This window comes from Halichoerus grypus, chromosome 5 (genome assembly GCF_964656455.1).
Source record: "Halichoerus grypus chromosome 5, mHalGry1.hap1.1, whole genome shotgun sequence".
In the NCBI taxonomy this organism is placed as follows: domain Eukaryota; kingdom Metazoa; phylum Chordata; class Mammalia; order Carnivora; family Phocidae; genus Halichoerus; species Halichoerus grypus.
Window position 1 is genome coordinate 170,979,620 of NC_135716.1, and position 22,709 is coordinate 171,002,328.

Sequence of the window (22,709 nt, forward strand, 5' to 3'; positions counted from 1 at the left end):
GAGGAGCAGAGGGGAACTGTGGGCATAAGGGCACCAAGGTGGGACAGCACGGGGCTTGCCTGAAAGGTAGAGGACCCGGCAGTCTCGAGAGGAGATAGTCTTTGTCCAGGAGCAGAGGGGGTGAGACCAGAAGGCCAGCCCATGGAGAGCCTTGAAGGCCAGGCTCATGGGCTAGAACTATATCCAGTTGGCAGTGGGGAACCACCGAAAGTTATTGAGCAGGGGAGTGACGTTTGTTCTAACTGGATGGCCGAGCTAGTGCCAGGCTGGGGAGGGTTTGGGTGGGGGGTGTGTGGGGAGAATCAAGAGGGGAAGGGTCTTGGTTTCATGGTCAGTTAAGATGTTGCAGGAGGACCCCTTGATCCCTTGGGCAGGGGTCTGTGACGTTATAAGCAGAAAACCTCTGTAAGTGGGGCGCCTGGGTGGCGCAGTCAATGAAGCCTCCGACTCTTGATTTCGGCTCAGGTCATGATCTCAGGGTTGTGGGATCGAGCCCTGCGTCAGGCTCCATGCTCAGCATGGAGTCTGCGGGAGATTCTGTCTTTCTCCCTCTGCCTCTGCCCCTCCCCCTGCTCACATGCTCTCTCTCTCTCTCTCTCAAATAAATATACAAATCTTAAAAAGAAAGAAAGAAAGAAAGAAAGAAAGAAAGAAAGAAAGAAAGCAAGCCTCTGTAGTGGCCGGCCTCAATACGTTGCCTTGAAAGAGGTCTCAGGTCATCAGGTGGTCCGACCCTGTTCTGTTTGTGGGATCGAGGACGGTCCCTTCATCCCTCTGACCCTCAGTTTTGTCCTCTGTAACTGGGTGTGATGCAACCTATCTCCCAGGATGAGTGTGAGGCTTAATGAGAGAATGAAAGGGTCTAGTCCAGTGCTTGGAACATAATAGGTGCTCAATAGATGGTGTGTCTTCCCCATCTCCCACTGTGTGGCTGCCACGGAGCTGGGCACAGAGTCTGGCTCTCCAGTCACCTCCAATCAGATAGAGTTTCTGCTTTCAGAGGTCATTCATTCATTCATTCATTCAACCAGCATTCAAGCAGCATTTCTGAGCACCTACTGTGCCCCGGGTGTTGGGACACAGAGTTGAATTAGACCACTGTCCTTTGGCCTTGAAAAGTTTATTTACTCATTCATTCAGCAACATCCACGGAGCCCTACTGTGGGTTTTGGCCTGGTGGGGGTGGCGTTGGGGGTAAAAGTGAGCATTGCTGGTGGGGGAGGGGATGAGGAGGGGTGAACCAGCCCCACAGCTCATGTCTCTGCGTCTGGGAAGAGCAGGAACCCGGAGAAGATGCTATTGGCACCTTCCATGCCCAGCAGGGCGTTCTTGTCTGTGGCCTGCAGGAAGACGTTCTCCCCCTCATTCAGCTTGAGGACCACACCGCCCGTGGTGACCTGGAAGGTGCTCTGGACGTAGTCGCAGAAGGTAACCACCTTCTCCATGCGCTCCCGGCCCCGCATGAAGTTCACGCACAGGTTCCCTCGAGAGCTGGCGTGGTAGGTAAAGTAGTAAATGCCGGGCACGCTGCAGGTGAACTTGCCACTTCGAGGTTCATAGTTGTGGTTCTCGTTGGTGATCACGCGGTCGAAGCGGATGGTCTGGTCCCGCCGCAGGACACTGTTGATGGTCCTCGTGGCAGAGAAGGCGATTTTCCGCGTGGCCTTATAGTACCCTGATTCACCCTTGGGGCCGCGGGCTCCAGGGGGCCCCGGGGAACCTTTGGGGCCAATGGGGCCCTTGGGACCTACTTTGCCTGGTTTCCCAGGAGTCCCTGGGTCTCCCTTCTCCCCATACTCGCCATGGTCTCCAGCCAGCCCTGGCAGCCCTGGAAAAGGAGAGACAAGAGACATGATGGGCTAGGGATCACTGAGAACCAAAGGAAAGAGCCCTGGGCTGGGAGGCCGGGAGCCTGGCCGTGTGACCTTCGATGTGTCCCTGCTCCTTTCTGGGCCTCAGCTTCCCTGTGTGGAAGAGGGGGCATGGGGGGGGGTCTCCCCTCAGCCCCGCTTTCCTGACAGCAATGGGACCTGACGCCTGAGGCGCGGACAGTGGTGTCTCCTCAGGGGAGGTGCTGGGCCTGCACTCCTCACCAGCTCATACAGTCTCTCTTGTTCTGGCCTGGAGCTGGATAATGAATTCTTGGCCCACGTGCTATCCCTCCTCACCCCCTCCCCCAGGGCAGACGACTTTACTCAATCCCGACATTCCTTTCACTGGAGCGTGGAAGTGGGCCCTGGAAACCTTCTCACGGCCACTCCAAGCAGCCGCTACCCCTCTGTTTGGCACAGTGTGAGAGAAAACCTCTTTTCCAGGAAAGTGGTGGAGTATCGTGGCTGAGAGCAAGGGCCCGGGGGACAGACAGATGTCCTGCCACACCTGCCGTTATTAATCGTGTCACCTTGATGGAGTCACATTCTCTGGGGCTCAGCTTCCTCCTCTATAAAACGGGCATGAGGATATTTTGCGGGATTGTGAGGGTTACTTGCGATTATGTGAGGACAGCAGTTGGTTTTGGTTAAATGAACGAATGAACTACATTTTACGGGGGTGGGGGGTGTCTTGGTGGGAAGTCTCATTTGAACCCTGTGACAACCCCACAAAGAATCTGCCCACGTTTTATAGGTAAAGAAACCGCATTTCAGAGAGGGGAAGCCACCCACCCGGGAGGCAGCCCGGGGTTCTCTCTCTCTGCCTGGAGTTAGGGGTGAGAGAGCCACGGTCTGGTCTCAGCCTCGACACGGACTGGGCTCCCTTGGGCAAATCAGTAGCCTTTCCAGACATCAGTTTTCCAGGCTGTAAAATGGGACTTGGAATTCCCTCTTCACAGTCATTGTGGAGTGTTGGGGTGGGGGGAGCTTGGCAAGCTGACGGATTTGCAGGTGCTTTTGCGATCGCTCGGGTTGGCAACTGTGACCGGGGAGGCAGGAGATGGGGCCTTGCTCAACGACACGAGCGTCTCTCCCCACAGCCTGCAGTACCTTTCTCTCCCTTTACCCCTGGGGTCCCAGGTTTGCCATTGGACCCCGGTGCGCCGGGGAGGCCGGGAATGCCGGGGATGGCCGGGTGTCCGGTACAGCTGCTCTGGGCCCAGGAGACATCCGGCAGACCCAGGACCAGCAGCAGCGCCAGAACGCCGCCCCCCGGGGTCTTCATCACCGCCCCGTCTCAGTTACCTCCTGCAGGGGAGACAAGACGATGGAGTGGGTTACTACCATGGAGACTCGTAGCATGGGTTCAATCATTCATTCACCCCTTCACGTATTCACTGAGTGTGTCCTTTCCACCAGAGCAGACCCCGCGCTGGGTGCTGGGGTAACACAGATACGGCTCCTGCTTTCATGGGGCTGGCGGTCTTAGGGGAAGGCGGACGATAAACAGGTCAACGTACAAGTAGAGGGAAGTAGAGAGAGACTGTGCAGAGCTCTCTGTAGGAAACGCAGGGGTGCTTGGAGGGAGAGGGAGAGCAACTAGGGTTGAGGGGCAGGTGGATGGTTTTCTGGGGTGGGGGGGCGGCGGGCAGCCTCTCTGAGAGTGGTGTTCAGGCTGAGACCTGGAGGTTCAGGAAGGGCTGGAGCAAGAATGTTCTGGGAGGAAAGGAAGCAGGGGCAAAGGCCCAGAGATAAGACAGCGCCTGGAGTGTTGAGGCCCCACAGGGAGGCCAGTGTGGCTGGAGGGGAGTGAGGGGTCAGAGGGATGAGGGGTCAAGGTTGTGGTTCTCGGGCTTTGGGTTTTCTTGCAAGCGTTCCTATTCATTAGAGTTTCTGAGCTCAGGGTGCCTGTGCTGTTTCCACAGTGGGCCACTTTACATCCTCAGAGCAGCCCTGCCCGGAGGAAGCTCTTGTTTTTATACCGAAGAGGACCCTGAAGCTCAGGGAGGCCCAGACACTTGCTCAGGGTCATACAGGAAGGACTGTCGCCAGGACTCAAACCCAGGCCCGTCTGCCTCTGAAGCCAGCTTCCCTGCCAGCACACCAGGCTGTCTCTGCTGATGGAATATTCTCAGGTCCCTCCAAAGGCCCGGGTAAGAGGGAAGTGCAGGCCCCTTCTGAATCCCGGGGAACTAGGAAGAACTGAGCTGTCTTGGGCTGGTCAGCACAGCCAGCTCCCCATAGCATTGGTTCTCAAGACAGAAGGGACCTCAAAACTCATCGAATCCAACGTTGCTTTAAAAATTTGAGGTGACGAGGCGCCTGGGCAGCGCCGTCAGTTGGGCATCTGACTCTTGGTTATGTGCCGCTATCTCATTTCCCGTGGTCCTTCCCACAGCCCCCCAGGAAAGCAACCGGCTTTCTCCTTCTCCAGACGGGGACACTGGGTATTAGAGAGGGTGGGAGCCCCGTCAGGGTTACGTGGCCGCCTTGTGGCTGGGATTCCAACCCACGTCCACTGGATCTTAAAACCCACAGGGTGTTCCCGTTAAGAGGCCGCTGAGCTTAGTGGTTCAAACATGGGCTTTGGAGCGGACAGGCTGACGGGCTACTGTGCAGTGACATTTTGAGCCACGCTGGGTACGGGCGGCCGCTCAGTGGAGGAGACGTCTATCCTTACTGCTCAGCAGGCTCGGTGTCAGGGGCAGTGGTGAGAGGCCCCGGTGTCAGAAGGATAGCAACGCTACCAGGGGCCGAATCAGCCTCTGCCACGTCTGGGTGAGGGCCTCAGGCAGGTCGCTTCTCTCTGGCGCCTTTCCCCTTCCATTAAATGGGGATAATACTAATCTCTGCCACGTAGGATTGGTGGGAGGACAGATGAGGTAGGGCCTGACATGGTGGAAATGCCAAATGAATATTAGCTTTTTTTGTATTATCCCCATCATCCAAGAATCCCCAAGCTTTGGGATATGACGGAGGATGGCTGGAAAAGTATAAAACAGGATCCAGCCCCTTTGGGAGATGGGGCTCGGGGAGAGGTCTCAGGTGGAGGCAGCCCAGGAGTGGAGAGCTCCAAGCGGGGGGTGGGGGGATGAGGGCAGTGGGTCCAGACCCACCATGAGACTCGGGCTTCCTGGGGAAGCAGGAGGTGGGGGGGGTAGTGGGAAGATCCAGGTTCTGGCTCATCTCAGGGGCGACTGAGTCTCAGATTTGGGCAGGGACCTAGGATTCATCCGGTCTGACCCCTGTCCCCGCCACCCGTCACCACCGCAAGCCTTGCTCCTCACATCTTTCCCAGGTCACCAGTCCTCCCATCTCCTTCCAGCCCCCAACAGTCCCTTCCCACCCCCTCCCCAACTTGGAATCGGGCCAACTGGACTTTGAACTCCCCCTCTGCTGCCAGCTCGCTGCATGACCTCAGGCAAGTCCCTTAACCTCTCTGAGCCTCTCTAGCCAAGCTAACTTCTACCTGTCAGGGCTGAGGATTAAATGAGGTGGAGTCTAAGAGGAATGAGGTCTCTTGTGGGGTGTCTGATCCCACCCCCTCCTTTACAAACATGATTCGGTTCACTCAGTGCTAACTAATAACTAATCTCAACTCCACCTACAAGTCAAATTCGTTCCTTGAAAGAGTCAAGCTGAGCTTTCTCAGCAGACTGAGAGGACATGAGAGAAGGCAGGTGTTGGAGAAATGCTGGGCTGGGTGGAGGGGGACCTGGGTTCTAATTTCACCTCTGCCTCTGACATATCTTGAACCAGGTCATTCGCTAAACTCTGGGTGAGCTTGGCCTCCTTCGGGGCTCCCAGTGCCCCTAAAAGGTTCTATTTTTCCCAGAGAGGGTCCAGGCTGAGAAAAGTTACATGCCTCGCCCCAGGTCACCAGCATCTAAGAGACAGGAGCAGGACTCAGCTTGAGTCTTGGTGGCTCCCATGTTAGGCTGCCTCCCATCACTTGGGGCCCCGGATAGCAGTAGACGCCCAAGCGCATCCCCAGGGAGTCTGACTCCCCAGGTCTGGGATTGGGCCCGGGGATCCACACGGTTAATCGCCCCCAGTGGCTCTGAGGCAGGGGACGCAAGGGCTCCCCTTTGGAAATCATCACCCTCTGCCATATTGGTCCTGCTGGCCGGTCCCCCCAGGCGCCGAACCCCATCCTCACCTGGGAACCTGGTGTCCGGTGATGCCGCTGGGCCGGGCAGCAGTGGGGCCAGGAGCCAGGTCCTTGCTGCTCTCAGGCCAAAGCGGAAGTCCCATTCCCCAGGATAGGAAGGGCCTTCCCCAGACAGCCCCCACCCACGGGCCCAGCAGGACGGCCCCCTCCACTCTTAGCCCATCCAGGCAGTTTCAGGTCCCATTTCTGCAATCTGGAGGGGTTTACTGTAAATAGGGAGGGTGGTTGTCCAGTTTGGTTTCGCCAGCTCAGCAGCTGCTGGGGGAACAGCCTGTGCTGGGAGAATGTCCACAACTGGTGGCTTGCTTGCCGGGGCCCCCGGCCTTGTGATCCCCTCCAGCAGACATGGGTGTTCCTCACTGAAATGAGAACATGGCTGGCCTGATGCCTGAGCACTGGATCTGGAGTCAGAAACCGTGATTCATATTCTGGCTCTGCCACTCATGAGAGAGCTTGATTCCTGAGGTCTCAAATGGGGGCCTAAATGTTCTCCGCCAAGAGGACTCGAGGGAGTCCCAGTTTCCTCTGCTAGATGATGGGACTATAATGACAAATGCTCCATAGACGGCACAGGGCGCTGGGGGGCTCATTTGCGATCGTGGAGGAGAAAGTGGAGCATAAACTAGAAAGTACAAGGCACGTGTTAATTGTTAATACCATGACATGTCTCAGGCTTCCCTTTTCTGGGCTCATCTTCTCTGCCTTCTTCCCATTCTATACTTCCGCTCTTGCCCTGTTCTCAGAAAATTATCTAGTAATGAATTTTAAATGCAGTCATTATTTATTGATAGCCCTTCCTCTGCTTACAGCAAGGCTCAAAGCTGATGGCAATGATGGGCATAGGCATGGGCTTATCGCTTGCTGATCCTGGAATCACACCAGGTCAGGGCTGGAGACGGGCTTGGAGGTCAGCCAGCTCATTCCCCTCGCCTTAAATATGGGAAAACTGAGGCCAAGAGAGGAGAAAGTCATCACTGAACAAATGTCTATCACGAGCCTCTCCGTGCTAGGTGCTGGGCACAGAGTCACAGGCAGGTCAGCCATGGCTCTTGTCCCCATGGAGAGTTTCTTCTACTGGGGGAGACTGGTGTTAAACATTGAATGAAGCAGTGGTCTCATGGCCTTTGCGATAAATGTCAGAGAAAAGAGGGGACTAGGAGCACCTGGGTGGCTCAGCTGGTTGAGCATCGGACTCTTGGTTTTGGCTGGAGCCCACACCTCATACAAGTGGCAGCTGCAGGACTCAGAGACAGGGATCCCTGGCACCAGGGTATCAGCCAGCTTGCTGAGGCTGCATCTAAGGCAATATGATGCTCCTCGCAGGGATGGGTGTCCTTCACAAGGATGGGTGCCCCTCACAGGGATGGGTGCCCCTTGCAGGGATGGGTGCGCCTCGCAAGGATGGGTGCCCCTCGCAGGGATGGATGCCCCTCGCAGGGATGGGTGCCCCTCACAAGGATGGATACCCCTTGCAGGGATGGGTGCCCCTCACAGGGATGGGTGCCCCTCGCAGGGATGGGTGCGCCTTGCAGGGATGGGTGCCCCTCACAAGGATGGATACCCCTCACAGGGATGGGTGCCCCTCACAGGGATGGGTGCCCCTCGCAGGGATGGGTGCCCAGCCAGCGCTAGGAGCTGCCACAGGTCAGGAGGGCCCCACTTGACATCTGTGCTTGGAGACAGAACATCTTTGGGCTTGTGGATGTGGATTGATGGAATTTAAGGGTTACCTGCAGTGGGTATTAGGGAAAGAAGAGACTAGTTTGGTAAAGCCAAAGGGTCTCTGGGCTCGGCCAACTATAGACTCGAAGGGACTCGGCCTGGATGAGGAGGGGAAGACAGTGGATTCTGAGCAGGGAGAAGGGTAGAGTTCCGTACCACTTAGTCTCTGAACCTATAAAATTGTAAATTCGTAGGTTGCAAGTCCAGGGTTCTTCTGAAGGTCCCCAAGGGCCGCCTGGGCTTCTAATTCTTTGGTGGCTGATGGCAATGAGAAAAGGTGAGTTTGAACTTGGGGTTCAAGGAGACAGCTTGAGACTAAGAGCGGGAGGCAGCAGGGAGGGGAGGACGGGCATGGGCTTAGGAATCAGCCTCTCCCAAGTTTGAATCCCAGCTTTGCCTTGGTCTAGCTATGTGGCCTCAGGCATATTTACTGGCCTCAGTTTCCCCATATATGAAGGGAAGGCATGGGTTGTGGGGGGCCAGTGAAGTAACCTGGCACATCCAGGGCCCAACCTTCTGCAGGCCCCCCATGCGAACCTGGGGACAGTGTTATATATATGAAGAGAAGACCGAATTCTTTGAGCCTGGGTGCATGGGAGCCATGCCTGGATCAGGGACCAGGAGTGGAGGGGTGTCTGGGCCTCGGCCTCTGAGTAGGAGTCAGCTGCTCTGCCTTGCATCCCTGGCACAGAGGGGATGATCCCTACCGAGTGTGGGAGAAGAGACGTACAGCTTCTCAAAATTCTGTGGTCTAAAAGGGATTCCTTGAGGCTTGGGGTGTCTTTTTCTTCTTTTTATTGATTTTATTTATTTATTTTGTTCGGTGGAGGGAGGAGCCGCAGGAGAGGGAGAGAGAGACTGTCAAGCAGACTCAAGCCACCCCTTGGGGCGTCCTATTCTTGTTCCTGTTCCACCTCCACTCCTCCTCGCCTGCCCCCCTTCGAAGTCCTCGCCGGGTTCCCCTCAGCCCAGCAGACAAGCTGGCATTTTCAAAGGCCTGTCTCTCCTGACAAAGCGAGAACAACAAGGAAACAATTATGGAAAATAAAAATGGCACAAAAATTGTCGTTTCCAAAGTACAGGTTTCTGATCTGACACCGTGGCCTACATAAACGGTGTATTGATTTTTTAAACAAAAGAGAACTTAGAAGAAAGATGTATCACTTGGGGCACTGCTGGGTGGACAGCTAAGTGGCTGATGGAGGAGAGCCGTGAGGGGTGGCCCCGTGACTGGCCCTGTCCCTGCCAGAGGCACCCCCTGACCCAGCCAGGGTTCCTAGGCCCTTGCCTCTGTTTCCACTCTGTGTGTACATGCGTGTGTGTGCACACATGATTTTGTTGTACCACCAGATTTGGGAACCTAGGCTCTAAAAAGTCACCTAGTTCGTGATCCAAGGCTCTGGAGGGCACTGCGGGGACACACATGGGAGAATCAGGGAAGGCGTCATGGAGGAGGTGATCTTTGTGTTGACCCCTGACAGTTGAGTGTGTATTATCCAGGTGGATGGAGGACTAGTGTGAGCGGGGTGAGGGCTCTGCAGGATGAAGAAACAACATGGCAAAGGCAGGAGGGTGTGGACTGGCTCCTTTCACAAACAAAGGAGCCAGAGTGGGTGGAACTGGTGGTGGGGGCTGCAGCGGCAGCCCCCGTGGGTGAGTGCCTCTGTGAGCTCCGTGGGGTCTCGTGGAAGCAGGCTGAGATCCCAGCCAGGCCGGGGCAGGTTCTCCTTGGGTCTCCGTGGGTCTGAGGCCGGACGGGCACTCTGCCCAGAAAAGTGACACTTTTTATCTTTTTTGAACTTGAACTGTCAACCCTTCTCAGGGTCACCACAGTGAAAGGGCTGTGGCTAGTGTCGGGCCTCCTGGTCCTTCAATAAGGATCATGCCAGCCGGGCCCAACCGTCAGGAGCCTTGCATGGAAGCCTGCCGGCCTCGGGGCAGCACTCGTTTTCGTTGAGCTCCTGGGGGCTCCCAGAGTCTGTCAGTTGTTTGGGGTGAATCAGACAACTGGGCGGACAGATTCTCTCTCTCTTACTGGCTCATGCCCATCTCACTCATTCATTTACTCTGCTTTTAGTCACTCATTTACCCACTATTCATTCATTCATTCGCCCCAACTAACTCATTAATTCGGCACAAATCCACTGCACTTCTGTTCTTGGTCCACATTGGGCTTACCTGAGCCCCAACCCCTCCTGTGACAGGTGCAGCCACAATTCAACATAGGTCTGGGAATTCAAACACTCCCGTTTACCTGTGAGCATGGATAACTTTAATGACAGTAGCACCTCTCACCCAAATAAGTGACAGCAGATGGCCCATTGGGGACCTCTTGCAGCCTTCCATCACACTCTCCCAAACGGCCACAGGACGCTGAGTGTCTCAACATTGGCGCCAACCTTTACTGAGCACCAGCTAGAGGCTCTGTCTAAATCTAGAGCCTGCAGATGGCTGCAGCAGGTGCAAAGCTGAGGATGAAGAGGCCCGCTTCTTTGAGAACTTGGCAGTGAGAAGCCTGAGCCGTGCATATTTATCAATTTATTTATTTATTTATTTATTTATTTCTGTATCTCCTTGCGTTTCCCAAGACTTGGTGTTGTGGGGGGGGGATCCACTGACAGTATTAGAAGGTGTTGGTTAAGTCTCAAAGCAGTGACTCCTGAAGGAGCTCAGAGGAGGGAGAGAATGTGGGGCAGGGGGTCAGGGCGGGCTTCCTGGAGGAGGAGTCCATCAGGTGGGGAGAATGGCCCGAGCACAGCGGTTCTTGCAGGGAAGCTGAGGGAGGCGGGACGGCCCTGGGGCTGGAGCGGGCCTGACCGTCCTAGTCAGGGAAGAGCAGGAAGCCGGAGAAGACGCTGTCCGAGCCTTCGGTGCCCACCATCCCGTTGTAGTCATTGACGGCCAGCCACACCTGTTCGCCCACCAGCAGCCGCAACAGCACACCGCCCGAGCTGACCTGCTTGCTGTTGGACATGTGGTCACAGAAGGTGGTCACCTTGGCACCACTCCGGTACAGGTCCACGCACAGGTTGGCCGTCTGCGACGTGTGGTACACGAAGTAGTAAAGCCCCGGGACTTTGCAGGTGAACTTGCCGGTGCTCGTGTCATAATCCCCCTGCGGGTTGGTGATGACGGTGTTGAACCTGACCAGGCTGTTGGGCCTGGGGTACTCGGCCGTCTGCCGTGTGACTGTGAACACGGACTGGTGCTTCTGCTTGTATCTGCCCTCCTCGCCCGGCTCCCCTGGGGGTCCTATGAGACCGGGAACCCCTGGAATCCCAGAGGTTCCCATGGGGCCATTTTTCCCGGGAAAGCCAGGTGTGCCGGGTTCTCCCTTCTGACCCTTGGGTCCTCGTGTTCCAGGGATAGCTGGGATTCCTGGGGAGAGAGCAGGTGGGAAGGAGGTGATGGGGCAGGGGACAGGGACCCTGGGGGTGTCCTCCAGGGGACATAACACCAGAGTTTAGCCTCTGGAACCTCCTTCCCCAGATGGACTATCACCTGGAATCCTGCCTCCCTATGGACTTGCCCTCTGACCATGGCTAAGGTGCTCCCCTGTCGGTCGGCCTCAGTTTCCACATTTATGATGGAGAGGGTAAGCCTAGCCAGCATGAGGATGTGTCGGAGCTCGTTCTAACACGATTTTGTAGCACGTAACCAACCCCTTCCCCGCAAACAAATGTACCTATAATTTTGTATTATTTTTTAAAAGAGGGCCCTCAACATTTTATAAGCTTCAGAACTCCACAAAACTTGTGTCCGTTCCTGAGACGGAACCACCCCGGACCAGCCTAGCACGCGGGAAGCACTGGATGGAGCCGAACGGAAACTGCCCCACTAAGGGGTTGTTGTCTCCCCTGGCCCCATGCAGCCCCCCAGAGCCCCTTATGACACCTGGGCTGGTTCAGCTTCTCTCGTGGTACAGATGAGGAAACTGAGGCCGGAGACTCGCTCAAGGCCAAGCAGCCAGTAGGAGGTGGAGTCCGGATTGGAAAGTCAATCTGGCTGAGTCCTAGTCCCAGAGAGTGTGATTCTTGTGACAGCCCTGATTCTCTGAGCCTCTGTGAGATTTTTCTCCCCTTGTCCAAACCGCACTCATCTTTTAGGGCCTGGCTCTAGTCTCCTCTTGCCGGAAGCCCTCTCTGGCCAAGCCTACCAGCCCTCACGGCCGCTTCCTCCTCTGACTTCCTTGCGGTTGGCTGTCTTTGCCGACCTATTTGTGACAGATCCTCCGTCTATGGCTTTGTGAGCCTTTTAGGTCCTGGGGTTAGGAGCGGGGGATCAGGATCCAACGGACCTAGGTGAAAGCTGCCTGACCCTGGGCGGGTGACCTCGCCTCCCTGAGCCTCTGCATGACCAACTGAGGAAAGGGCGTAATAGAACAGATCCCAGAGAGCTGCTGGGAGCTTGGAGCGGGAGAGTGAGCGTTCCAGGCACCGCATAGGAAGTGCTCAGGAAGGTCAGCTCCTGGTGAGGCCTGCGAGGTGTGCAGGGCCTTGTCTCATCCTTCAGGGCAGCTTCCAGCAACTGATCGGGAGGGGGAGGGGCTTGACAGGCAGTGCGGAGGGTAGTGGCTAAAGGCATGGCCTTTGGCGTAGGACAGGAGTCCACTGTGACTTTGGGTAAGTTGCTCAGTCTCTCTGAACCTCAGCTTTGACATTTATAAAATGGCTGCCAGGCACTTTTTAAAAAGGATTTTGGCCACAGTTTTCTCACTTGTAAGACAGAGTTAACAATTTCATCTACCCCATAAGGTAAACATATGCTGAGCATCTGGAACCATGCCTGGAATATAGTAGGAGCTCGATAATTGGTTGCCATCGGCCACCCTAGGCCACGAGATGGCCAGAGGCAGCTGTGTAGTCTAAGTTCTCGAAAAATGGCAGACCTGGGGGCCTCATCTGGCTAACCCTGAATCAGAGAATTCCTTCTGGAATGTTGGCAAAATTCCATTCTAGTGCCAGGAGTGAAGATGACAGTGGGGAAATTCCTAAGGACATTCCTCGTCCCTGGCGTGCCCCCACGCCCCCGCCTCTGCCGCCCCCCATCACCTCTGTCCGACCTCACCCCAGTCTCACCCACACTGGCTCCAGACACACCTGCATCCCAGATATGCACCTTCTGACCGAGAAGGCGCTCCCAGACCCCAGCGCTTGCCCGGCACCCGCACCCCCTCATGTCCTCAGCCCCCCTTTGCTCACGCTAGGACTTGCCCATCGTTCTGCAATCCTGACTTCTCACTCCCCGTGCCCCCAACTAGGGGGATGGAGGTGAGCACAGATCTCCGATAAAAACAATACCAGCTATAACATGCAGAGCCTATGCATCCCCGAGACCTTACCATGTGCGCGGTGCTGTTTTACATTTCAACTTGTTTAATCATCCCAGCACCCCTATGCACTAGGTACTACCATCTCCCCATTTGACAGATGAAGACACTGAGGCACTTCGCACAAGTGGTAGGGAAGTGGTAGGGCTGGGATTTGAACCCTGGCCATCTGTGTGTTGTGGACACTCACTGTGTGGGCCCCACCCCCCAGAAGTCCATGCTGCAGGGCAGGGGGTAGAGGGACTGTAATCAAAGAGCACAGCACTTTAGAGTTTGCCAAAGGTCTTCAGGATCATCTCCTGTGATCCTCCCTGCCACGTCCTGGCACGGGCGCTCTTGTTTGCTCCCTGGTGTCAGACGAGACCCTGAGGCACAAAATCGGGGAACAGGAAGGACCGAGTCCCTGAGAAGAAATGGGCTACACCTGCCAGGAAAGCTGGACTCTGCTCTGGGAGTCTTGCCAACAGGTCGCTGTCCTCCTCCCCCCAGCTTAGCCCCAGATGGACACTTTGCCCGCTGCCCCCAGGCCTCAGGTGACCCCTTCCCAGCAGGCCGGCAGACTCACCTGGCTCACCCTTGGGCCCCGGCCATCCATCGTATCCATCCTTCCCGGGGGCCCCTGGTAGGCCTGGCATCCCGGGGATCCCGTAGCAGCCTGTGCTGGCCCGGCTCCCAAGTGGCAAAGCCAGCAGGAGCAGCATCAGGTTTAGTCCAAGGCGGGGCCGGGAGCTGGACCCCATGTCCATCCTGGGGAAGGATCTGGGTGGGGAGAGAGCTGAGTTGGCCCACCCAGCCCCTCATCCACCCTCCTCACTCTCTTGTTCCCCAGGCCGGTCCTTCTCAGCCCTCCGGAGCCTACCTCCCTTCCCCAGGCCCCTTGCCCCTTGGGGTTTGGGACTGCAGGATGGATGGGGGATGGGACCTCTTCTCTGAGCCCAGGCCCTTAGCTCTCAGCGATGGGGACCCTCCTTCCTCTCACCAATCAAGTTGTCCCCATGTTTCAGGGAGGCGGTAGGGGGAAGCTGCCATTTGCCCTCGCCTGGGGTTGGGGGGGGTTCTTGGCCTCACCTGGGTGGCAGGATCCTGGTCTGGTCACAGAGATGTCCTCAAATCTGCTTCCCCTCTCTGGGGCAGGAAGACACCGTGTCAGAGTAGACACAGCGAGGAGGGCCCACAGCAGACTGGGCGGCCCCCTCCCCTCTGCTCACCCTGCCCCCAATCCCACATCCCCTTTCCCATAATTTGTCCTGACTCAATACTTTCTTTTGGGTACTGAGCCTGGCTGACCGCAGCGATGCCCCTGTGTTCCCCACCCTAGGGTCATGCGTGTCTGAAATGAGGAAATGTCCACTGCCCCGGATCTGCTGGAGGGAGTGTGTGTGTGTGTGTGTGTGTGTGTCCCCAGTTCAGCCCAACCCCATTTGTTGGGATTTACTGTGCCTGAGACAGCTGTTTTACAATGTCCCTAGGAGGAAGTTATAACCCCCTTTGCAGATGAAGAAACTGAGTCTCAGGTGGTGAAAGCCCTTACCAAAAATCACGTGTAAATGGTTTCTTAAGGTCCAAAGCCTTGCTCTGGCCCCTCTGCTTAGCTGCTCCCAGAAACAAGCCTCACACACACTTGTCAAGTGGCAGGCTTTATTCTAGAATCTTCCATTTGCCCCCCTCATTTGTTACACTTGGGAGTGGACACCCAGGATGGGCAAGACTCGACAGCAGGCAGCCTGCTGTGGTGGACAGACTCTTGCTATGGAAACAGTGGCCTCGGATCTCCTTCCGGCCCTGCCACTCCCTTGCTCTGAGGCCCTCCGCAAACCACTCTAGGCTTCAGTCTTCCCCTCTGTATACTGGGTGGTGGGGGAGGCCCAGGCTTTGCACGTGGGTGCCTCTTCCTTTGCCGGGGCCCCTGATGATCCATCTCAGGCACCCCTGCATCTGGTCTTGGAGTCTGTGATGGTCGGTGCAGGGTTGGGGGCTGGGGCCAGGCTGGCAGAGCCAGGAGAAGCTCCTCTCCTCTCTTCCTCTTCTGCTCCTATGACATTCTGAGGAGGAAGGGGCTGTTGAGCAGTTGAGGGTTCCAACCCTGACCCCCCACCTGCCACCGGTGTCCCTCAGGGTGAGGCCTTCGATTTCTCTGAGCATTGGTTCCTCCTCCGTATATGGGGGTTTCCAATCGCTCCCATGCGGGGCAGTGGTGAGGACCCAGTGCGTGAGGCATGTGCAGTGCTTAGCCTGGAGCAGGAGTTCACAGCTCCGCCCCTGCCCACCAAGTGACCCTCAGGGCCTCGGTCTCCCCATCTGTCCCTCCACCCTGTGGCCCAGGGTTGCAGAGTGTGGGCTGAGAGTAAGGATGTGAATGAAATTGGCCTCAGAAGTCCCCAGCAGGTGGAGGGCTGGGAAGAGCAAAAACTAGACACAGCCTTGGTGGGGGGCCCCCCATCTTCCGTTCTCAGCTTGTTTGCGCCTGGGTCTGTGTTGTCCAGCAGGTGGCAGCCTTGGCCCATGCTCAGCCTGCCTTGCCCCGCAGCCAGGCTCCAACTCCGCCTGAGCCTGTTCCCCTCCTCCAGGCCTGGCCAGCGATTTGCCTCAGGGAGGCTGGGGGCGGGGGGGGGGGGGGGGGGGCTGCATCTCGGTGGAATTTAGGATAAGGAGCAACCAGACACTCCCTGCACTCACGTTTCTCTAGCCTGGTCTCTCCCACCACTTACAGGGGCTGCATTCCTGACATCTTCGAGTCCCATTGCAATGAAAGGAGCTCCCCACTTTGGGGTCCGGCAGAGCTGGTTCAAATCTAGGTCCTGCCACTCTCTAGCAGTGTGACCATGGGTAGGGATCTCCTTTCTCTGAGCCTCAGTTAAGAGGGATTGCTGAGATTCAGTGCATCAGTGGCTACGAAATGTCCAGCACATCGTAGGTGCTCAAAGATCTGTTTCATTTCCTGGTCCACGGGAGCGTGTATTCTGGGCAGGGAGGCAGAGAGCTGGGGCAGAGCGGAGGCCCGAAGGAGGCAGAGGGGCCGGAGGAGTCCAGCTCGGAGCTGGGGCTGCAGCGGGGTCTCCCTCTTCTTCCCGACCCCCAGAAGCTGTTGGTGGGGCAGCCCTGCCCCAGGAGAGGGTCTTGGGAGTCTGTCAGAGGCCCGGGGAGGGGGGGAGGTATGGGTTTGTGAGGACTCCCAGGCTGCCTGTGTGTCAGTCAGTAGGTGGGAGAGACCGTTCCTGTGGCTCGGAGAATGGCCCAGTGGGAGCGCGAGCGTGTGTGAGGGTCAGCGGGTGAGAGAACCGGGGCATTTCTAAGGCACATGCGTGTTGGAGGGTAAGGAGGACGTGTGCACCTGCGCGGCAGGGGTGTGTCTGGGACACATGTCACGAGGTTGTGTGTGTGTGTGTGTGTGTGTGTGTGTACTTCTGACAGTTTAGGAGGGGCACTCGGGTATCTGAGGCAGGGAGCACCTGGGTATGACAGCACGTACACCCCAAGTATGTCTGTGTGTTTGAAGGTGTAACGAGTGTGCATGTCCAGGGCTGTGCACGGGGCGTCAGGGAGTGGCTTGGGTGTGTGCTGAGGGAGGGGATCACTGTGCCGTGTTTCAGTGGGGAGTCGGCAGGTCTCAGTCCGGGAATGTGGGGCCACGTGCATCTCGCGGGAGACGAGTGTGCATGTGTGGTGTGTGTAGAGGGCACAAATGGTTTCCTTTGGGAAAATGCACAGGGCATTAGACATCCTCAGGACTGAACTCCCGGGCTCCTTATTGTCTTCACATTCAAAGGACATGGTGGGGCTTCTTGCCTCTGAGCAGCTCTGGACAGGCTAAGTGGGACCCTGGGAATAGGCACCATGAGCGCTCCAGACCTTCTCAGTCCTAGCCCGGGAGGGGTGCCCAGCCCAGGAGGGAGGCAGCCTCAGCCTCCATGCCTGCTCAGGGGGAAGCCCAGGGCTGGACTCAGGAAACCTGGCTTTGGGGAGGACTTGGGCCAGGTTGGCTTGGGCCAACTGCTCCCCATCTCTGAGTCTTGCCCGCTGGTTCAGGGTTGACAAGCAGGTGTCACTTGTCAGGCATGTGGCTGTGGGGGCTGGCAAGGGTCACAGTTACACACACACAGGCTTGGGTACCAGTAAGATCCGGGTTCAAATCCCAACTCCTCTTCTTCAACACTGACCTTGGGCTTTATGTCCACCCCCACGCTCCAGCCTGCTTCATTATCTGGAAAGTAGGGTCGTGATACCCGCCTCACCCCTCAGCTGTACAGATTAAACAAAATACAGTAATAGCTCAAACTTCCATAGCCCTTACTATGAATCAGGCACTGCTCTGCAGTTTTCATGTACTAAGTCATTCAATCCTCCCAACAAGCCTTTGATTAGGAAGTGCCGTTGTTATTCCCGTTTTACAGATAAGGAAACTGAGTTCCCTGAAGTTATATCATACACACACGGTTGGCCAACTGGTAAGTGGTGGCCCTAGGATTTGAACCCAGGCCGATGAGGCTCCTAGGACCTGCTAAATACATGTTGTAAAATACAAAATATGGACCTGCCTTGTAAGCACTCAACGATTGTCATTCTTATGCTCCCTCTCAGCGTCCAGCGTAGCAACCGAACCTCAGGCTCAGCACACACGGACTCAGGTGTTTATTCTAGAAAGAATTCTAAGAAATCCATCTTCTTACAGTGTGCAGTGGGCAGCAAGTTCTCGGGGCCCCGGGAGCCAGCCCTCTCCCTCAGACAGCTAAAGCAACAGCACCCCCATACAGAGCAGACCATAGAAACCAGAGAGGTGGAGGGAGTGGGCCAGAGTCACACAGCAGGAAGCATGTGCTGCCAGGGGCGGGAGGGTCCTTCCCGGGCTCAGACGGACGGGAAGATGAGGAAGCCGCTGAAGACGCTATCTGCCTCAGAACCCTGGTAAATGCGGCCCTTGGCGGGGTCTTTTTCAATCCAGACCTGGTCCCCTTGCTGTAGCTGGAGAACCATACCCCCGGACACCACCTGGAAAATTCCCTTGCTGTTGGCGTCACAGAAGCCCAAGGAGCGCCGGAACGGGCCCCTCCCAGACGACACGATGGACAGGCAGATGTCCCACTTGGACACCACCTGGAAAGTGAAGTAATAGTAGCCGGGCACAGCACAGAGGAACCGGCCCGTGTGGTTCTGGTACGGGCCTTCCTGGTTGGTGATGACCGTGTCGAAGATGACCACGTTGCCACCCATTGGTGGGTTCCGCCTTATGGCTGAGAAGGCCGGCCGTGGCTGGTCCTTGATGTTTCCTGGGTTGCCCTTGATGCCTTTCGGTCCTGGGAAGCCAGGGAGCCCCAGGGGGCCACTGGGCCCAGGGAAGCCCATGTTGCCAGGGCTTCCCGGGGACCCAGGGTCCCCTTGGTCTCCTTTAAGGCCTCGGATGCCCGTCCGCATGCCAGGAGCCCCTGTGGGGAGAAAGGCCAGATCTGGAGGGGGAGTCCAGTGTCCACCAGTCCTCAGGGAGAGAGCTGGGACTCTTGACTGCTGTGGGATAGAGGATGGGGGAGTGCCTGGGCCTTCAAGACCTCGATTCTGGCTGGCTGTGTGACCTTGGGCAAGTGTTTCAACCTCTGAGCCTCAGCTTCCTTATCTCTAAAGTGGAGAAAAGTGGGAACAGGTACTTGGAAGCTGTCAGGTTCTGGCAAAAACAGGACACGGGCTCCTCCGCTGGGCCCTGCCCATCGCTGTGTCCTCCACACCCCGCTGGGCCACTGCCCTTGACTTCTTCAGCTTCGGGACTACATTTAGGAGGCCTGGATGCCAATTATTGCAAATGTCTATGCAGATCTTTCTGGTCTGCTATGGACTGGGAGGCTCAAGGGGACTGAGACTTTCCCTTTCCGCTCTGAGCATGTCCTCCTCCCTTTTCCTTCACTCCCAACCTTTTTTCTAGAATGTGAGTTTCTGAAGCCGGAAGGGGCTGGGAATGGGGAAGCAGGGACAGAGTTGGGTGGCAGGGGGGACCTGGAAGGAAGCAAAAAGGATAGTTGCCATGAATTAATCCTTTCTATGTGCCAGGTGGGTTTATTGTTTCGTTTTATAGACGAGGAAACCGAGGCTCAGAGAGGGTCAGTAACTTGCTCGAGGTCACACAGCAAGATGAGTCTCCTGAGTCTAAAGGCTAGCGCCTTATTCATTCTGGTAACGGAACAATAACCCAGGACTGTGCACTGCTCCAAGACCTTTCACATTTGTTGCTTGTGGTGGCCGTGAGAAAGAGGACTCAGGCAGGAACGGAGAGGCCTGGCAGCCTGGGGACATGCTGAGGGAGGAGGCTAGGTTCCCCTTGGCCCCTGGGACCAAGTGCAGACTGTAGGGGCTTCACGCGGGGGCCCAGGTGGATTCCTGCTTCTTGGTGCCACCCCCAAGCCTCCACCCAGAGGCCAGGCCCAGCCAAGGGATGAGGGGCTGGGGTCTAGAGGGACGGGCTTACCGGGCTCCCCTTGCTCCCCCTTGAGGCCTGGCCGTCCGTCTCGGCCAGGTGGTCCTGCAGCCCCATTCCTCCCGTTCGGTGCTCGGCACACATCCTGGGTCACTGCAGAGGCCAGGGATATGGCCAGCACACAGACCACCAGCCAGCCCCACGGGGCCTCCATGATGCCACTATGGAGACATGGGGCAGGGCTAGACCTCACACACTCACACACACCCAACTCGTACGTACACTTGAATCCCACACCTACAGTGATATCTACACATCCCCCCACCACCGAGGCACATACACACCTCAAAGGCCTTCGATGTCTGCCTTCCACCGAGCTCCAGTGACCCCACACATATATGAAGAACCAGAAATTTGCACAGATACCCACAAACTGAGCACACCCACAGAGTTACACACTTAGATGCACAAACCTAGCCTCTGATCCCACACCTACAAACACAGTGAGCAAACTCGAAATCCACTACACACTCCTAGATGCACAAATTGACACCCAAATAGACTCCATCTCTCACTCGGCCAGACACCCACATTCATATACTCCTACAGATGATCAATTCCATTGAACAAATATTTATTGAGCGCCTACTCCTTATTTAATTAACACTCTCTCACCCAGATGGCAGAGCTGTGCGTACACGCAGGAATTCACAGCCCCCTGACACAACACGTGTGCTCACTCTCCTACACACTCGGCCCCTTTCAGCACCCACCGGACCCTCTATGGGACCCCCGTGCTGGCTCTGACACTCCCAGCCTTTCTCCAGCTTCTTGTGTTTTTTGGGGGGGCGTCCAAACCCAGGAACTCTGGTTAGAGGGGATGGGTCTACGTCACCACCTCCCACTATCTCCCAAACCTGAGGAATGAAGAAGGTCCCCCCATTCACTTATTCTGGGTCCTGGATCAGGGCCCCCATGCCCCTCCACACCCCGCCAACTCTGTCCTGGCCCAGAACCCCGGGGCAGTGTTCTCCCTCTCTTGCCTTCGTAGTCTAGCCCCCTAGGCCAGCTCCCCTGGCTCCCTGAACTTCACAGCCCCCTCCCCCCTCCTCGGGCGCTGGCCTCACCTGCCTCAGCTGGGCGACAGTTCAGCTGGATGCTCCTGTCCTCCACCCAGGGGCCCAGGGACCGCTGTGGGACACCCAGCAGGGGTGGTGCCTGCCTGGCTGTGGCCAAGTTTCACATCCTTTCCTACTTCCCCTTCTCCTTCCCTGGGCCGCCCCGCCATGCCCCAGGGGCCAGAGGCCTCCCGGAGACAGTTTGAGCAGACCTCAGCAAGACTGGGACACTGGACGTCCCCCCTCCTCCCCGCCCACGCATGCAAGCTGGTGTGGGGGCAGGGACAGCAAGGCGGGAGTCTGCAAGGACGGAGGCCAAGGAGGGGGTCCTGGGTGGGGTATGAGAACCAGAGAAGCACAGAACATCAGGGCAGATGGAGTTTTTTTAAAAGTCAGTAACTTGTAAGACTTTTTCACGATTATGAAAGCAACATGTATTCATTGTCAAAAGCTTGGAAAATATAGAAAAACACAAAGGACAGTGCGGTAGTGAGGAGAAGCTTAGTAATCAGCTTTCTAGACCTGCCACTTCCTAGTTGCCCTTGGGAAGTTACTTAACCTCCTGGAGCCTCGGTTTTCTTATTCATAAATTGGGAACAACAGATTCTACCTCATCGGAGTATTATAAAGTTTCAATGACATAATATACATACAAAACACTTGGCACGTGAGGAACACTTCATAATTAGCTTTTATCAAATTTAAAAAACAGCAACAAAAGCCCATAAATGCTACCGTCTAAAGAGTTACCCTTTGGCTGGATCATCTAGCCTTACTTACTCTTGCTGACAGGGTGCTCACTACCTGTCGGCCCACCTCACTTCACCAGCTTGGACCCTGAGCACACTTTAGATTTAGCTACTCTGTCTCCCCAGGCTGGAGACTGATATGTTCAGTCTTTCTGTTTCTTCCCATGACCATCCCCCCACCCCCACCTCCAAGGGAAGAGGAGGAGGGGAAAACTGAAGGCTATTGACATGGGCAGATGAAGATGGTCTAGGGCCAGGGTTTTCAAGCTTCTGGGACTCCTTTTTCATTTGCAATCCTGTGTGGCACCCAATATGTATCTGTCAGATACAAATGGGGGTTCCATGGATAAGAGTGGGGGCCCAGAGCAACTCCTATCAGCCCCTCTCTTGCTCCCAGGGATTCAGGAGGTTAGGAGAGCAGGAATCTCACAGGCTGTGCCCACATGTAAATCACTGTGTAACCTCGGGCAAGCCACATCATTTCTCTGGACCTCAGTTTCTTTATCTGTAAAATGGGGATGATACAGCCTCCTCATTGGGCTACTAAGGGATCCTACGGAGAAGCTGATACTGTCAAACACCACATTAAAATAAGTCATCATTATTAATAATATCTGTGTGACCTTGGGCAAGTTACCTAACCAGTCCGAGCCTCACCCCCATCTCTCAAGGTGAGGGAGTGGTGGGAGGCAGTAAGTTTGCCCCTGGTAACACCCCTCCCAACACCCATCTTCTCTGACTGCAGCATGTCGGTCTTGCGTCCCTGCAAGAGGGGTTAGAAATATCACGTGTTGGAGCCAAAAGGGCCAGCCTGATGGCTCCCATTTCACAGATGAGGAAACTAAAGACCAGAGACAGCAATACTTGCCCGAGTTCACAAAGAAAAGTGGGAGAGTCAGCATGAGGAAAAACCAAATACTATGAAAAGCTTTTCAAAGTATAGTTTTCAAAATTGTGACTACACCATTCTTATAGAAATATATAGTAAGCACATGTGAATTTTTTGTGTGTAGCTTATTAATGAAGGAACCAGCAGGATGACAAAGCTAGTTCAACGAAGGATACGAGAAGAAAACACTTATATGTACCTATATAGAGAGAGAGGAGAGAGATTTAGTAAAGACAAAAACAACAATAACCCAAAAACTAGAATTCTGGAATATTCTTAAGGTTGCTAAGTTAGATGCAAAACTGGTGAATGTTTATAGGGCAATAAAATCATAATGTTGGGGGTTATCTTCTTTATTATCATTTGCATGATTTCTCTACCAGACAAAAATAATTTGTAACTTATCAGTTTTCTACCAGCTAACAGCGATCTTTACAGAGCCTGGGCCCTGATCAATAGCAAA

General features: G+C 55.7%; 3 protein-coding genes across 4 annotated transcripts; all 3 read right to left on the bottom strand.

Moving 5' to 3' along the window:
- Nucleotides 1-1,104: 1,104 nt before the first annotated feature.
- C1QB (complement C1q B chain) lies at nucleotides 1,105-6,178 on the bottom strand. The gene is made up of 3 exons (XM_036093081.2): nucleotides 6,031-6,178; nucleotides 2,982-3,179; nucleotides 1,105-1,828 (listed from the first exon to the last, which is right to left on the bottom strand). Exons 2-3 carry the CDS (start codon nucleotides 3,154-3,156, stop codon nucleotides 1,254-1,256), a joined length of 750 nt encoding a protein of 249 aa, XP_035948974.1. The 5' UTR covers nucleotides 3,157-3,179; nucleotides 6,031-6,178; the 3' UTR covers nucleotides 1,105-1,253.
- A 4,113-nt stretch (nucleotides 6,179-10,291) lies between these two features.
- C1QC (complement C1q C chain) lies at nucleotides 10,292-14,306 on the bottom strand. 2 transcript variants are annotated; one of them, XM_078073673.1, is made up of 3 exons: nucleotides 14,164-14,306; nucleotides 13,659-13,855; nucleotides 10,292-11,142 (listed from the first exon to the last, which is right to left on the bottom strand). In XM_078073673.1, exons 2-3 carry the CDS (start codon nucleotides 13,837-13,839, stop codon nucleotides 10,586-10,588), a joined length of 738 nt encoding a protein of 245 aa, XP_077929799.1. In that variant the 5' UTR covers nucleotides 13,840-13,855; nucleotides 14,164-14,306; the 3' UTR covers nucleotides 10,292-10,585. The 2 variants fall into 2 exon arrangements, with proteins under 2 accessions (XP_077929799.1, XP_077929798.1); XM_078073672.1 differs by having other exon boundaries at nucleotides 13,659-13,852; nucleotides 14,162-14,284.
- Nucleotides 14,307-17,707: 3,401 nt separating this feature from the next.
- C1QA (complement C1q A chain) lies at nucleotides 17,708-20,773 on the bottom strand. The gene is made up of 3 exons (XM_036093068.2): nucleotides 20,618-20,773; nucleotides 19,542-19,711; nucleotides 17,708-18,513 (listed from the first exon to the last, which is right to left on the bottom strand). Exons 2-3 carry the CDS (start codon nucleotides 19,702-19,704, stop codon nucleotides 17,939-17,941), a joined length of 738 nt encoding a protein of 245 aa, XP_035948961.1. The 5' UTR covers nucleotides 19,705-19,711; nucleotides 20,618-20,773; the 3' UTR covers nucleotides 17,708-17,938.
- Between the last annotated feature and the right edge of the window lie 1,936 nt (nucleotides 20,774-22,709).

What these genes read in the sequence shown, in the direction of transcription:
- C1QA (XM_036093068.2), bottom strand. Translation starts at nt 19,704, where the DNA reads ATGGAGGCCCCGTGGGGCTGGCTGGTGGTCTGTGTGCTGGCCATATCC. An exon ending in GGGGGAGCAAGGGGAGCCCG is followed by an intron (nt 18,514 to 19,541) that starts GTAAGCCCGTCC and finishes TTCTCCCCACAG; the next exon opens with GGGCTCCTGGCATGCGGACG.
- C1QB (XM_036093081.2), bottom strand. Translation starts at nt 3,156, where the DNA reads ATGAAGACCCCGGGGGGCGGCGTTCTGGCGCTGCTGCTGGTCCTGGGT. An exon ending in AGGGGTAAAGGGAGAGAAAG is followed by an intron (nt 1,829 to 2,981) that starts GTACTGCAGGCT and finishes CTCCTTTTCCAG; the next exon opens with GGCTGCCAGGGCTGGCTGGA.
- C1QC (XM_078073673.1), bottom strand. Translation starts at nt 13,839, where the DNA reads ATGGACATGGGGTCCAGCTCCCGGCCCCGCCTTGGACTAAACCTGATG. An exon ending in GGGGCCCAAGGGTGAGCCAG is followed by an intron (nt 11,143 to 13,658) that starts GTGAGTCTGCCG and finishes CTCTCTCCCCAG; the next exon opens with GAATCCCAGCTATCCCTGGA.